General features: G+C 42.7%; 1 protein-coding gene across 1 annotated transcript in view; it reads left to right on the top strand.

Annotated features, from left to right (window-relative positions):
* Positions 1 to 16,060, top strand: part of LOC6591910 (ABC transporter G family member 20) — a 44,314-nt gene that overhangs the window by 10,224 nt on the left and 18,030 nt on the right. Inside the window, exon 2 of the mRNA XM_002016831.2 lies at positions 4,706 to 4,952. Coding sequence (XP_002016867.1) covers positions 4,717 to 4,952 — 236 coding nt within the window. The 5' untranslated portion in view covers positions 4,706 to 4,716. The remainder of the gene's footprint in view (positions 1 to 4,705; positions 4,953 to 16,060) is intronic.

Below are 16,060 nucleotides of genomic sequence, written 5' to 3'. Positions count from 1 at the left end.
CACAAGGCGTATACACAATGTGGCCAAAAGAAATTATGTTAAACGCTTTATGGCAGCAGCATTGAAGGCTGATCTCTGAAAGAATCCGCTCTTGACTTGTGCCAAATTACTTGCTAACTGTTTTAGAAATTGTTTCGTTTGAGCAAGAGTGTACATATGTATTCGAGTATGTTAAACCCTGTTCCGGGGATTACTAACACATGAGCGCACTTTTCGCCGATGACCAGGCAGCATTTTTTGTTGTGCAAATTTATTGAGCGTAAAATTTTGTTGAAATTTGTTATTATATTCTCTTTTTTTCTCTACTTTTTGTTGTTGTTGAAAGTGTTTGAGGGCAACTCATGAAAGAGACAAAGTTTGTGGTGAGGAGTGCCTTGTATGTGCAAAACTGAAAATAAATATAAATATTTATTAGTCTTCAACGAGTTGTCGTTGTCCCCCACTACTGTGTATGCAAATGACTTTGGTAAGATGTGGGGCCTGGCCTGCCATTGGCCCATTTCACGAGTCGCCTCGAAATTGGTGCCTGGTAATGAGGCGGAAGCAGAGCCTCAGTTCGGTCTGTCCATTGTCCGTTGCCTTGGCAATCAAATGATTCGTTCAAGCAGATGAAAGTGCTTTCAAAATATATTTAAAGAAACTTGAGGGCCAAAGCGAATGCACATTTGGAGGAGGAGCCCTGGAGGCGAATCGATTGGGAAAAATTGTTCTGGAAAGAGTTCTAGCATCCGAGCTGGTGAAAGGTCTAAGCAGACTCTTAGAATCTTTTTCAATAACGAATGTATATATCTCCCAAAACTAACAATTCCCCAAGTATTCGTTTTTCTGGCTCTTGTAGATCAGTAATCTACTTTAATCCATATAACCTCTGATTCGATATATGCCTCATACTTACGCTTCATGACTTTTGTTATCTCTGATCTATGGTACAATGTCTAGGTAAACTCTAATCCAGCCATAAACAGACATCATAAATGCTACAAAGAGCCAGTCGACCGTAAACTTATGCCGCACATCATACGCGTACGCACCAATAAAATCGCAGTAAACCAAATGCCCCCGAGGAGGATGTGACTCGCATTCTGTTTTGGGGTTAAACATTCGGTTACTTACCTGCTGCCTAAAAACAAATCCCAGAATACAGAATACAGATACAGATACGTGTGTATCTATGGCTAGACAAGTGTCAGGCACCAGATAATCATTTCAGTTTACAACTTTTTTCTTGTTTCTCTTGTTGTTGTTGTTGTTTGTTTGCCGAAAAAAACTTTTTGGGGCTCTCCTTCGTGCCCCACAAGTTCCACTCATTGTCGCGCCTGCTTTATGGGCGTGGCCATTGGCATTGAGGTTGTGTTCCTTTTTATTGCGGCGTTTATATTTGTTGGCAGGAAATAGCTTTCGTGTGCTCACATTCGATAGATACAATCGCAGCACGCAACAATTTGCACTTCTTTATGTTGCCGAACTTCAAACTTTGTTCGGTGTCTGGGCCTCCCGGCTGCCATCCTGCCATCCTGCCATCCTGCCTCCTTCCTACCCCCGCTACTGTCTTTTATTTATATAAACATATTTTACTTTTCATGCATGTGCGCACCTGTCCCTGCTTCCCTCCCCCTGCTGCTGTCCTTCTGCCACTGGCAATTCCCTCGGTTTATCCCGGGCTATGTGTGATTTTATTTATTTCCTTCTGCCTGCCAAGTCGGCACCTGTTTCCGACCACCATCCTTAGCAGAACTCTCTTACAAAAACCCCGTAAAGATTGCCAGAAAGCGAATACAAATCTGTGCAGCCGATGCGAGTCCCATATCCGAGGGAGATACCCGCTCTGGACAAGCACACTCATTGTCGCGCCTGCTTTATGGGCGTGGCCATTGGCATTGAGGTTGTGTTCCTTTTTATTGCGGCGTTTATATTTGTTGGCAGGAAATAGCTTTCGTGTGCTCACATTCGATAGATACAATCGCAGCACGCAACAATTTGCACTTCTTTATGTTGCCGAACTTCAAACTTTGTTCGGTGTCTGGGCCTCCCGGCTGCCATCCTGCCATCCTGCCATCCTGCCTCCTTCCTACCCCCGCTACTGTCTTTTATTTATATAAACATATTTTACTTTTCATGCATGTGCGCACCTGTCCCTGCTTCCCTCCCCCTGCTGCTGTCCTTCTGCCACTGGCAATTCCCTCGGTTTATCCCGGGCTATGTGTGATTTTATTTATTTCCTTCTGCCTGCCAAGTCGGCACCTGTTTCCGACCACCATCCTTAGCAGAACTCTCTTACAAAAACCCCGTAAAGATTGCCAGAAAGCGAATACAAATCTGTGCAGCCGATGCGAGTCCCATATCCGAGGGAGATACCCGCTCTGGACAAGCACAAGTTTAAAGATTTGGCAAACAGTTTCCCTTTCTTACCTCCATTTTTGTTTATTACATTAAAGGTTTTGCCCCTGTCATGGCGAAGGGGCTTTCCACTAACACCTTTTATTTCGTGACCGGAAAAATTATTGCACCAAAACTTTTATTGTTTGTTCTTTCTACAGAAATCTGGTTGTTTTATGCATGGACTTAGTTTTACAGTTGTTTGATTAAATTTGCGGCTGGTGCGGTGTCTCCCAATCAGTCTCGTCTAAGAAGAAAGATAAAGTTTTAATTAGAGGCCAAGATTCCCTGGGCACATCTCATGGGTCATTCTTGTGCCGTGAATATTAATTTGTTTACAAATAAGTTAATTAACACAAAATTCGTCAGCGGTTGACCCAAGCCACACGACGTATGAGTAATAAGTGGGGAATCCTTGAAGAGACATGATCTCCGACTCAAATGCAGTGCTTTTCTGACACTAATTCAGTTATAATCTGCTTAGAACAAAAGCTGCAGCTACTATCTTTTGGGTGCAGTCCAACGGCCATCCTCCATTGCTCATTCGGGGAAAAACAATGATGATTACTCCGACCCAGCCAGCTGCTGGCTACTTACATCTTTAAACAATAATTCTTAATTGAAATGCTGCAGGGCAGGAGATCCAGGACGGAGGCTAACCAGCAATGACAGCATTCTGCCACTGCCAAGGCATAGCTCATGAGCTGCTTGCTGCTTTCTGGTTGCTCTTTGCCACAGAACACCAAAACCCAAACCCAAAGCGCGCCAGTGCCAGGCCATTGTCTGGGTCGCCTCCTTGCCACGGGATGGCTGCAAGCGAGCTGAGCAGAAATTAATTACATTGAAGTCATTTATCAAGAAAGTTTATTTCTTGCAGCCGGAGCGGCCAAAAAAGGCAAAACTAAACACAACAGAACACAACAGAACCGACCCGACCCGAAACCGAACTGAAACCAAAACCCATCCCAACGAAAAAAACCACATCCCGTCAGTTGTTGTTTCCGTTACTTAGTTGTTTGTATGCTTATTTTTATTTATTTGTTTCTGGAACAGGCCCATTGTTAGTGGAGAAGTAAATCAATAAATGGCATTCGGGCTTTGGCTTTGGATTTTGTTTCAGTTTTCTTTCGGATTTTATTTTGGACCTTTTTGCGGGGCAAAATAATTGCAAAACTTTTGCCCCAAACGGGCAAATTGTTTGCTGCATTTTCGATTAGCAAAATGTCAATTTCAAATGAAAACGAAAATAAAAACCAACTACCAAAGCACTTGGCCAAATTGTCGTTAACTGGCAAATGCCACTACACAGGGCAGGGCCAATGGCAGTTAGACCGAGGATAGAGGATGCAGGACAGTGGACACTGAATACTGGACAGGGGTTGGAGAGCATCATGGGGGTCTCTGGCGACAAGCGAAGCCATTTTCAAAATTTGATTTCGTTCGAGCCAAAAATTGGCAATAGCCAGCGACCAGAAGCATCCAGCAGCATCCAACAGCAACAGCAGCAACATCGAGGAGGGGTCGAATCTACATGACAGCAATATCCATCACGAGGCTAAAGCTTCTAACCGGGTCTTCGCTCGCCTGCTCTTCTCTATTCCTAGTCCGTCCTGGCTTGACGATATACAAAAATTGGTTTAATCAACTGTGAAACAACTGCAGCAACGACACCAGCTAAAATAGCCTGCACCAACGGACGACAAAGGTTAGAGGTGGGGCGTGGCGGGTCTACAGTGACAGGGTTAGGGATAGCGACAGCGACAGCGACAGCAGCAGCAATAAACAAGTATTGTGAGACAGACTGCATACATATATGATGTGGGAAGAAATACATACTCTAAAGAATCAGAGAATACGAGGATCAAAGTAATAATTTCACTCCAGTTCCTTGAATTAAATTGGTCATCTAATATAATATTAATTATTAATGGCTCGAGTTGTCTGTACTTAAGAGACTATTGTGATGGTTTTTTTTAGTTAAATGATAGATTGATCTAGAAAAGCTATCATAGTTTGAGATACAGCTATTTGTTTACACTGGCAACCTATTTGAGAAAAAAAAGTACCCCTTAAGCTCTAGGTATAAAGAATACACATACATACATTTCACGCTAGTTCCTCTCGTTGCGTGGGGCCTGTCGAGCCATCACTATCGATATTCACTTTCCTTGTCAATGCACAACAGCAACAGCAACAGCAACAGCAACGCCATTTACAATGACTAACAATGCCAGGGCAAAGCCAAGCAAGCGTTGTGCCAATTTTAGGCTCTTTTATTTCAATTCAACCCCATATACAATACTAATATCGATTTATGCACTATTTGCAGACTGCTTCGACATGGATGCAGCCGCCGATGGACTGCCGCCAGCGGCGCCAGCAGCAGCAGCAACAACGGCCAACAGCGATCTGGACTTGGCGGCCCGTCGCCGGCTCTTCATCTCACAGCCCTCGACACTGGCGACACGACGCCAGCAGGCGGTTTGTGTGAGGCGGGCCCACAAAATGTACGGCAGCACCAAGAACCCCAATGTCGTGCTCGACGGCCTGAACATGACAGTGCCCAAGGGGTCCATGTGAGTGCAAATCCATATATTATACGAAAGAACCCCACAGTCTTAAGTGTGTTCAGTCTTAGGATGAAAGGATGGAATATTTTGGGGCTAATTATTTTTTATATTGGCCTACGTGAACTGTGGAGATATTTCAAATCTTTCTGATTACAAATTAAAAAGCCATTTATATTTATAATAGGGTTTGAATAATATTTAATATTTAAGCCTGAAAATTATTGAATTCTTCATATCTTCATAAATAGAAAGAATACTATGAGGTCAGGCATATCTTTGGCACATATTGTCCAAAACGCCGTGCCCAAATGTTCAATAGAATTTCAATTCATATCGAAGACTAATTATCGTGTATAAAACCTTATTATCCATTCGAAATTTAAGCATGAGGAACAGATATTAGACAATGAAAATATCCAACTGCAAAGCTTTCCAATTGAAAACAAAATAATTCCCAAATTAGCCATGGAGAATATAATGAGTTCTGGAATATCTGCATATGCCTATGTTTCGTATAATTAGAGATGAGATGCGCTTTCTCCGACTAAGCGCATTAGGTTCCTGCTAAATGATTAAAAACTAACGTATGGGTATGGTACACCCAAAATCAGATGCAGCAGCAGCCCACTCGAACACACACTGAGGCATACAGAAATCAGAAATCGAATATGCAAATGTGGTCGATGGGAGGGCAGGTTGTTGGGGCTTTGGCTTGGGGTTTCTAGAGGCAGAGCCACCAACGAAATGCAAATGCATTTTCAAAGATGAATCGAGTATCTGCTCCTACTGTGCTGCTGCTGTGTGGTTGCTATGGCTGCTGCTATTGTTTGCCCGCTCTGCTGCTGTGCTGTGTGAATGGCCGCCAAATGTTAGTGACCGCAATTAGCACTCAACATTTACGAGCATTGTTCGATCGAGTCAGGCAGAAAAGTTGCCAAGCGGCAAATGAGGCAGCAAAGCGGGCCAGAAGACGTTGGCAGTCGACAGACGGAATCTAGGTCAATGTCAGCGCTTGAAAAACTGCCAAATTAACAGCAGCGTAAAGTCCAGCAACAACAAATACACAAACGAACATCTCGCAGCATCCATTGAGGCGAAAACCAGTTTAGAGCCGAGACACAAACCAAACGTCGGCATGATCGCTAGCGTTGCCAGACCAACCACAGATTACAGGGGGGAACAGTGTGACCCTGACATAACAAGTGCTTTGAATGCGGGGGTGTTTGTTTTGGTCATTTACCGAGATATTTCACACCGACTCTGAGTGACTGTGTCTGCCCTGACGCCTGCTTGACGGACTGACTGTCACACTTGAAATCTGTGAAAAAGCAACAACAATAGCCGCAGCACACAGGCAGAGTCAGACAAAAGCAGCTGAAAAACAATAACAAAAATGAAGAAAGAAAAACTGTCAGCAACGCGTTAGTGTGAACAAGAAGATTTAGCACAAAATATGTCGCCCAGACTCGCTCCGGAACACTCGGAACGTCGGGGCTCCACAGCCCCAGTGTGTCAGCTCACTTCCCCAGTCCCTTTTTCTGTTCCCTGTCCTGTCAGGCCGTCACCCAGAGCCAAAAAGAGAGTCTCCTCATCCGAGAAAAAAAAACAAAAAAAAAGAACGAGAAGATTTGTGTTTTTGTTGTCGCCCGAAACTTTGAGCCGCTTTGGTAGGCGCGGCACAGAGACAGACAGAGTTCTGAGGCCCAAGCCCCTGCCTCTCTGTCTCTCTGTCTGCTGACTGACATTTGTTTTGTTGAATTTCTTTGTTTGTGTGGGCAGAAGGTACGAGTATGGAATAGGATGGTACAGGGATAGGGGGCTCCTGGGTGTTGGGAGTGAGCCTCTGGGCATCAGGCTGATGTCTGTCTGCTCCGTGATAAATAATTGTGTTTTTCTTGTTTTATTTACAATGAATTATAGTTTTTTTTTATATAGGAATATTCAACCACACAACAGCAAAAATCACATACATATGTATGGATGGATATCGGTATGGTATGGTGTGTTATGGCATGGGATATAGGACAAACAAGACAAGTGTAGACAACAATGAACACTTGAAGTGACGCTTGCGGTCTGGTCTGGGCAAGAGTGTCGGCAAATAAATCACGCCATTGATGCATAAATAAAGCGCAGAAATTACGTGGTCCGAGAATTTATGGCCATCGGAGTGTGTTTGATTTGGCGGATTGAAAAGTCATGCCATGGTTAAATTGAATTGCGAAAAATGTTTTTGCAAATGGCAGGCAAACAAAAACTGAAAGACAAAATTTGATTGGCACAAATACGAAGCCAACCATCGGAGAGCAAACAAAGTTATTTTCCAACTAGCAGAATGGCAGGGGAATTTTCTTCGCTTAGTTACTGCCTCGAATTTTCCACCTACCTTAACTTTTTCCTTTTTATTGGCTGGAAGTTTGCCACTCAGTTTCAATATTTCGCTTATTAAATTGCATTTTGAGTGAGCCTAATTAGTGCCAGACGTCAAGGCGTAGAGTCGGAAGTTTCTTGTGGTTTTCCCCGGTTCGCAATTGTCGATTATCGAATTTTCAACTGAATAGGTCTAATCACTGGGCTGTGTAATTTGCTGATGATTTCATTGTCCGACCATCACTCTCCTCACCCAGTTCCACACTCAATTACTTAAACACCAAATTGTTTGCTTTAATGTGGAGTTTGTAAGTAAATTCATCAACTAAATACTTGACTCTGTCTGTGTCTTGTGCGTGTCATTAACTGTTTTATTTCTGTGACCCCAAAACGCAATCGACATCGAGTGACCACTGTGCCCACATCAAACCACATTTGTTTCAAACTTCTTCGGGGACTCGGACTCCTCCACTTGTTGCTCTTGACCGCAAAGTGTAGATTGTGCCTCTGCTTTAACGGATTGCCAAATCTGTCTTGTGGTCATCACCATTTGGGCCTGCTCTATTATTATTTTACGAGTATATAAACTAAATTGAGAAGCAGTTTCAAGTAAATGAAAAGCTCTCAAAGGGGTTAACTTCAGGGGACGCTTAATACATTTGAAGTTGTCTCAACAGCAATCCCTCTACGGTACTTAGAAATGCATGTGACAAGCTTCTATAAAGATTAATCATCAGAATTCTACAAATCTTCAGTAGTAATTAATGTGTTTTACAGTCGAATTATCGATTCCAACCTTCCAAATCTTTACAATTTTGGAGCCAGCCAAAGTAATGTTAGAAATGTTGGTTTGGGTCTTGTATGTCTTACAACCCGCCAGGAGAGCCCTTCAGGTGTGGATTGTGCTGGTGGCCATGGGCAGTGCCAAACAAACGCAATGACTGCCCGTTGCCGCCATTATTTTGACATATGACAGAGAGCAGAGTCAGGAAGCAGGGGAGCAGGGGAGCAAGGGAACAGCCACGAGGAGGAAGAGGCCGACAGGAACAATGGAAAACACGGCAGGGCCAGCCTGATGTTAGGGCGGGGTTCGGCTCCAGGCTTCCCAGGTCCATGGGCATTACAATGCGGAAAACACAGGGGAAGACTGGCCGTTGCAGGGGCTTGGGCGATGGGAAACATGGGCAACATGAAGAAACATAATGGCTGCTTACAATTTGTGAACGAGCATAATGCGAACATTACATCCGCGCCATTGTTCTTGGCCAGCAGCAGCCGCAGCGGCAGCGGCATCAGGATGGAGAGGATGGAGTTGGATGCTGAAGAGGGACTGTGGGTAGGCCCGAACGGACCAGTTACCAGGGTGGGCTCAAATTAAATTAAAGCTGTTTAGTTGTAATTGGTCGTTGAGAGGGGTCGAGACAGTTAGAGGGCTTTGTGCTGCCTGCTTTCGTTGTGTTGTGCCTCTGCCTTTCCTGTCGACTGGAAGTGACCCTTTTTCTGGGTCCTTGATGGTGTCGACTTTTGGTGGGTGTTCTGTTCTCTTCTGTTTCGTTTCGTTTCATTTCGCTTATGTTTCTTCTCCCTTCTTCCTTGTGCCTTGTGCCTTCTGCCTTTGTTCCCTTTGCACTTTATTGCACCTACCATGAAAATGGCAAATTAATGGACCATGAGTAACGCTAAATTGAGTTCAGACAGGGCCACAAACACACAAGCACGACCACGCTCACACATACACACTCCGAATCACACGTAATAAACATGGCCAATGTCTGAGATTTTTAATCTTTGCGAGTCATTTTAATTGATTGTAAATTGTTATTGAATTATTCAAACCAAAGTCAGGGCCAGGGTTGGGGTTCAGGCCAGGGGCTGAGGTTAAGTGTTGACCATTTTGCGGAACATTTTAATATGGTTATAATTATTTTGTAGGACGTTACGTATACGCCATTTCGAGGCCTGCTATTAATTGTCTTTCTCTCTCTCTTTCTCTTTGTCTTCCTTCCTCTGCTTCTCATATCAATTACAAGCCTTGAGTTCTTCTGCGTATGTATATGTGTGTAATGAATACTCACACTCAAAGTCAAGTCAAGAATCAGCAGCGAATCGAGTGAGTGGTTGGGAAAGTCTGTGGACGAGTATGTGAAAGAACTGCCCTTGGATGGGCCTGCACAAATTATGGGTTATTAACCACATACAAATGATGGGGTGGATGTGGATTGTGAGAGGGATATCATGGATATGATGGGCAGCTGTTGTGCGATTAACAATGGCAGACACAGAGACAGGACTCAGAAAATTGCTACACAGAAAAAATAAAGGCAATTAAAACTTGTATTTTCTTTTTTCATACACTCAGAGATAAAAGTCCCTCAATTTGAATACTTACACTTTGATGTTTTGTGTTAAGAGTGGAAATTATAGGAAAAACAATATTGAAATATATGAAAATATTTTATATTTAAAATAAATGTGTCTCATATTAAACTTAAATATTTTCAAATTTAATTTATTAAATTTATTTGCAAGTGTTTTTTATTTAGATGAAATATGGGTCGTTTTAACAGTACTATTCGAAAAATGTATATTTAAATTCAATTTATCTTTCTTCTTCTGGTTCGATTTTAATAAATTGCCTTTAAATTTGAAACGTGAGGTAGTGAAGCATAAATTATGAATATATATTTGTACTACGTACGCACAAAAAATTTTATAATACAAATCAGAAAATAATTTTGATTTCAAATTTGTTTTTAAATACAAAATTAAAATTATTATAATTCCTTCTTATAATTTAAATATGTATGTATTCAACTTTGAACGCATAAATTAAGTAATTATTTACTTATTTTTCTAAGCCGATTTGAAGAAGTTATTGTTGACATTAGGAAAGGTTGTACAAAGTAATAGATTTTGAATTGAAAAATAAGCTTTAGTCGGCGTAAACTTTGATCCGTTTTTCCATAATCGTTTCACTACACAGCTACACATACACATGAATACATCTCAATACCAATTATACATTTCACGTCCAATTAGTACGCCATCCGTTCCTGTGTCGGTACGAGTATCTGTATTGTATTTCTATTAATTGCAGATACTCAACAGATACAAAACTCTAGACTGCCGTCAAATATGTAGGTATATTGCGATATGATTTCATAGAGCTAGCATTGCAAATGCCCTCACTTGTTCATTGTCGTTATACACGTATCTAGAGCCAGACTTGTGTCAGACTAGAGTCAGTATTTATTTGAGGTCAATATCAAAATCATTTGCTACTAATTACGGCTCAATTTATGCACAAGCAAATCCACATTTAATGCATACACTATAAAGTATTGGCCATCATGGCATGTGGTCATTAGGCTGGTCACAAAACCTGCCAGTCAATCGAGTGTGTGTTGAGTCGTACGTATTTCTGATGACGGCGGGAACGCCTCTTGAATGAACCTTATTTGCGTAAGAAATTGCCTGCCGGGAAAATAATCATTGTCGCTACGAATGTACTCCTGTATCTGTATCTGTATCTGTGACTCCCTGGAATTATTATTACAGTGTGGACGGACTTCTGATGTGATTTCATTCCCTCCAGCTCCGCTGTGTGTTAGACATTAGTAAATTATTGAATGCCTTTCAATGGCAACTCATACCAGCCCGAATTGCCCTGCCTTTCAATCGATGGCCACCCCCTCCCCACGGGTCTCACACTCTTATTTGTTCACCGATTTGCGTGTGTGCCTGCGATTTATCCAACACAAACACAAAGGCACTCCCAGAACCCCTAGAACACATCGAATATTCGATACTTGTGGCCTTATTAGAAGTTCAAGTGGTTGGTGGCCAAGTCAAATCGTTTAGCCCTACCTTTGCCTGTTGGCAATCATATCACTTTTGGGGTTTGTGTAATTTGTGTATTGTCACCAGTCTGGTTCACGTCCTTGAGACGTTGTTGGGCCAAATTATTCTAATGAATGGAAGTCACAAACTCAAATCTTTTGTTCATGACTGGCTTTGTCTCTTTAAGATTTCTTAAGATGGAAATTATTAGCCGTTTTCCCCTTTCTGTCTGTCGAAACTTAATCTTGACTGACAGCTACTCTCGCTGGCAAACCAATTACAGCTTCGGTTAATTCCGAAAAAAAAATTCAAAAGGCAATCAGAGAAACAGAGAACCCAAAGAGTGGCACAGGGATTAAGCCCGCAATATCCCAGACCACAACGATAGACAGCGCTTCCCTATTAAAAAGCGGAAATTAAAATCTTTACGGCAAATGATTAACCAATAAGGAAGAGGAAACAAAAAAAAAAGGGCAGCCGTAATCAGAGAGTGAGAGAGTAGTTCCCAACAGCCGCTTCAACGCCGCTGAACTGTTTTGGCATATAATTACCAAAAGTGGCTGAAGGCCCAGGCATCACAGGCCTCATCCCACCCCATTCGCATTCCCATCCTCAACCCACCGGAAGTTCAACAGCCGTTGCAATGGCCAGCTTATTAGTCAAATTAGGCAACCAACTGAGGACCAGAGCCATGCCCAGGCACAGGAGGAGCGGGAGGTGGAGATGGGAATGAAGATGCCGCCACGTCGAGAGTTTGTTTGCCCATTTAGACGGGGCCAATTGAGGCGTCAAGTGAGTGACGAGCGGAGGCAGACAGGGACGTGGACGACGGGCCCAACGGGTCTGTAATGAAAATCGATTAAAAATGGCAGAGTGCTCTTTGCAGTCCCGTCCATGCCCATGCCCCGACCAGGCGTAATGGCAAATTAATTGTAAAGTATGCGTCCATTTTGCTTTGGTTTTTGCCTTCGCATTGGTGTGGCCTAAGGACACAGGGAGTGCTGCTCCTTCTTGCTTTTGCGTTTTTTTCTTCTCCTTGGGCTCTTTTGAAGGATTGAAAGCGGCATAAAACAATAATTAATTGATTGAAAGAAGGCTGAAGTGCTGGTCGCGCCGGAAGGCAAAACGATGTCGGACTCCGAGTTCCCACTCCCACTCTCCCCTCCGTTAAGTGGCATAGAAAATTAGTTCTGCCCAAGAGGTAAAATGTTAATTTTACTTATACACTGGCAGCCAAAGAGCTTGGAGACTTTTAGGAGAAGTTTGACAAGGGATGATACGACATCTTCAAGACGAATGGAAATTGAATTCGTAGGAAATTCAACTTCAAGGAATTAATTTACAATAGAAGGAGAGTCTTCTGTTTTGTGGTAAAATAAAGACAGATTTAATTCAATTCAAAGAATCCTTTTTATCACTCAAAGTTCCAAAATTTAAGCAGGAGACTTCAAGCGAATTTGACACTTCATGTGAGACACTCTCTGTGCGCGTATAATACTCGTACTTTCATCGGCAGCGTGTGTGAAATAATAAGCCAGTTACAGTCATCCAATTCATCTGAATTGTAGCTAGGCAAAAGGATATCTTCTTTGGCGGCAGTAAACCCATTTTCGTTTGCTGGAAATTCAATTTCCATGTTAGCCTGTGACAAGTGCAGGATAACCGAGGAGAGCATTCGGCAGGAGTTTAAGGGTCTGCATCCTTCTTTCGCCCTCGTACCGCACAGTTCGAATTGAAATTCAAGCAGCAATTATCCAGAAATGAAACGAATTTTGTGCGGGTGAGGGTTCTGCCGGATCGTGGCTCGGTGGTTGGGCCCTGGTGGGGGGCGGGGCATTTGAGTGTTGGCCGCAATTAGGAGAATGCGACGAATTCAATTTGCTTAAGCTCGGTTGTTGCTTTTGCTTTTACTGCTGGCCGTGGCAATGTTTAAATAATTGCACAATGATGTCGTGACCGTCTCAATCTCAATTCGAGGGCTGGTTCCTACAGCTTTTTGGTTCGTTCTGTTTGTTCATCCAGTGGCTGTCATTTCTGTGATTTTACGCTTAATTTGCTTAAGATGCTGCACTTCATTCTGGGCTTTCTTTTGTGGTTGCATTCTGTGTGCTCTCGACTGGCTCCCGACTGGATCTGGGCCTGTCCATGTTTATCCCGTGTTAATGTGTTTCCTCTTTGCGGCCACGCACTTAAAACACTGTAAATTTCCCGTCAAAAACGTCAGCAAATAGCTGTGAGCCGCTGCCAATGCACCAGTCTGTCAGTCAATTAGTCTGTCAGTCAGCCAGCGGAGTCGTTCATCATTTCAGGTTGAAAATTAACAATTACGCACCGCAGAAAGGAGGCAGCCGAAGTGCCAGCAACCCCGTGTTGGTGGGGAATATAAAAATAAACTATGCCACAGGCATTACAGCGGAAACGGAAGTGCGCATTAAAATTGTGCTCGGCTGGCATGTGTGTGGCTGTGTGTGTGCCCGCAATTAGCAACTCACATGTGCACACATATAGTCACGGTTGTATGTGTATGTGTGAGTAATTAAAACGGAGTGTGCGCATTTAATAAGTTAAGCGTTCCCTCTCACCCAACACACAGACCCAGACCCACAGGTGGACCTGCCTCTCATACCCATACCCATAGCAGGACGTACAATAAAATCCGTCAAAGCTGCGCCGGGCATCCGCTGCAGCAACATATTTTTCCCTCTTTTATGCCCATTTCCCTATAAACTCAGTCAAAATGTATAAATCACCTTGTGCCATATATTTTATGCCCTGTGATAGGAAGGATTTATATCTGAAGGATTTGTTGTGCAGAGGAAATATATGTATGTGCGTATTCATGGGCGGACAGCAATCCATTTTGAAATACTCAAGTATTGAAGGGGCTACCAGGCAGTCGGGAAGACTGGAACTTATTTAACTGGCTCTACATTCCAGCAGCTCCTTATGCTCTTGCACCCATTATTTAAACCATTAGAATATGCCATATGCATCCCCCTCTTGGCCGTCGCATAGCTGGAGGGAGAGTTTTATTCGGGTTGACCTTTCTTCTACGCGACGGCTTATGCACCACTTCCTCTAGAAATATCGCATAAATGGCATATTTAAAAATACAGAAGGCTGCTGCAGCCATGGCCATAATGGGAGAATAAGCAATTAAATTACGTTGGCTAGCACCTTTATTTATATGCTGCAGCGCCTCGGGCCAACAGCCCACATGCCCATCCCGCATGGCCACATCGCAATAGCAGCGGGAATTACGTGGAAGTATAAAATTTCCATTAAAATGAAATTATGCGCATCAAAACTGAATTTGCATTAATTTGAGTATTTATTTGATATACAAAATACCCGACTACGTATATTACGTATACACATTGTTATGCACCCCCCTCTATGCAATTTTGTCTATGACAAAATGGCTGCCATTCCAATCGCTAAATTGTTAATTACATGGAATACCCGAACTCGTACGTATATGTACGCCAAATTGCATGGGCACTTTCCTATTCATTGCGGATTCGCACGCACGCAAAAATGCAATGCGATAAATTTAAATAAATACGTATATGTACGTACGAGTAGGGGTGCGGATTCAGGAGACGCCCCCTCCCACGTTTAGCTCGTCAATGGAGGCAACACAAAGGCAGATACAGGGCTACAAACATAATCACAAACCAGTAATTGACATGTGCATCTGGCCGATGAAGCTGGAAACTGTACGAGTATCTGTATCTGGATGTGGCTGATGCGGGGCTTACGTGTTTAGGGCAATTTGTCTCTCAGCTGATTTTGTTGATTTACGCTGCATTGTCGTGATTTCGTTTAGGCTGTAAACAAATGGCCAAAACAAAAGTCCTACACTGTGATTTTGTTAAATAACATTTTCCATTCAGCAAATGGCACAATCAAAATGTCTAAATATTTGTACAATCCCTGGACAATGGCAGTACAATGAAAAAAAAACCCAATATTATAATTAAGTGAGCAACACTTTCAAATCTGATTAAATGAGGAGCAGCCCGAAAAGAGTGAGATATATAGATATGTAATAAAGTGTGACAGAAAGTGTGACAAATTGTGTGCATAATTAGATAATAAATTAACTCTCGTTCAATATGGAAAAAAGTGCGGATGTGAAGGGCTGACTCTACGGTGATAAAAATTTATGTTGAACATGAAAAAATTAACCAATTAATATGCATAGTTTTTACAGAGCTATGAAGGGTATAAGCTGGATATACATCCCCATGAGATAGTTAGTGGCAGAACACCACAAGTTAGAGACAAAAAACGAAAAATTCAACAACAACAACTGTCAACACGTGCCACAGCGAAAGTAGCCATCTCAGCATTCTTGATCTGTTTGCCTTATTTTTTACTGCTGACTTTTCAACGTGTTTGTACTTTCCGGCAGAACCGCAGAGCTTCCACATACTCGTACTTTCAGTATTATATTTCATATAATTTATATGGATGTGCTGCCCATTGGTGATTCCCTGAGAAGTTTAGTGGGAAATTAATGCCTGTCCTTGAATTTTTCATAAACTGCCAATTCAACGAAAAGTTTGCACACATACCAGCAAACAGTAAACACGCGAGCCACACACAGATACGATACGAGGGAATGGACGGAGAAGAAAAGTTCGAGGAAAAGTTCATTTGGTCCAAGTGGGCGGCGGCGAATTCTTTTAAAAAGCATCTTAATCAGCAGTAAATTCACAACTAATCAGTAGCCCCATTGTTTAGCTCTCTTTCTGCGTCTGTGTCTGCCTCTGCGTCCATCTCTATTTCCTCTGGTTTCTGTTTCTGATTCTCTTTCCCCGCAATTGGAATGCCAGCTCACATATTTGTAACAAGCGCATTAGCAGCAGCAGTTCGATCCAGGCCAACTTATTGCAACA

The sequence above is a fragment of the Drosophila persimilis genome, unplaced genomic scaffold, assembly GCF_003286085.1.
Source record: "Drosophila persimilis strain 14011-0111.01,24,50 unplaced genomic scaffold, DperRS2 tig00000000-arrow-pilon, whole genome shotgun sequence".
In the NCBI taxonomy this organism is placed as follows: Eukaryota; Metazoa; Arthropoda; class Insecta; order Diptera; family Drosophilidae; genus Drosophila; species Drosophila persimilis.
Note: the sequence above shows the minus strand (reverse complement) of the source record. Positions and strands in the feature narration are given on the sequence as shown.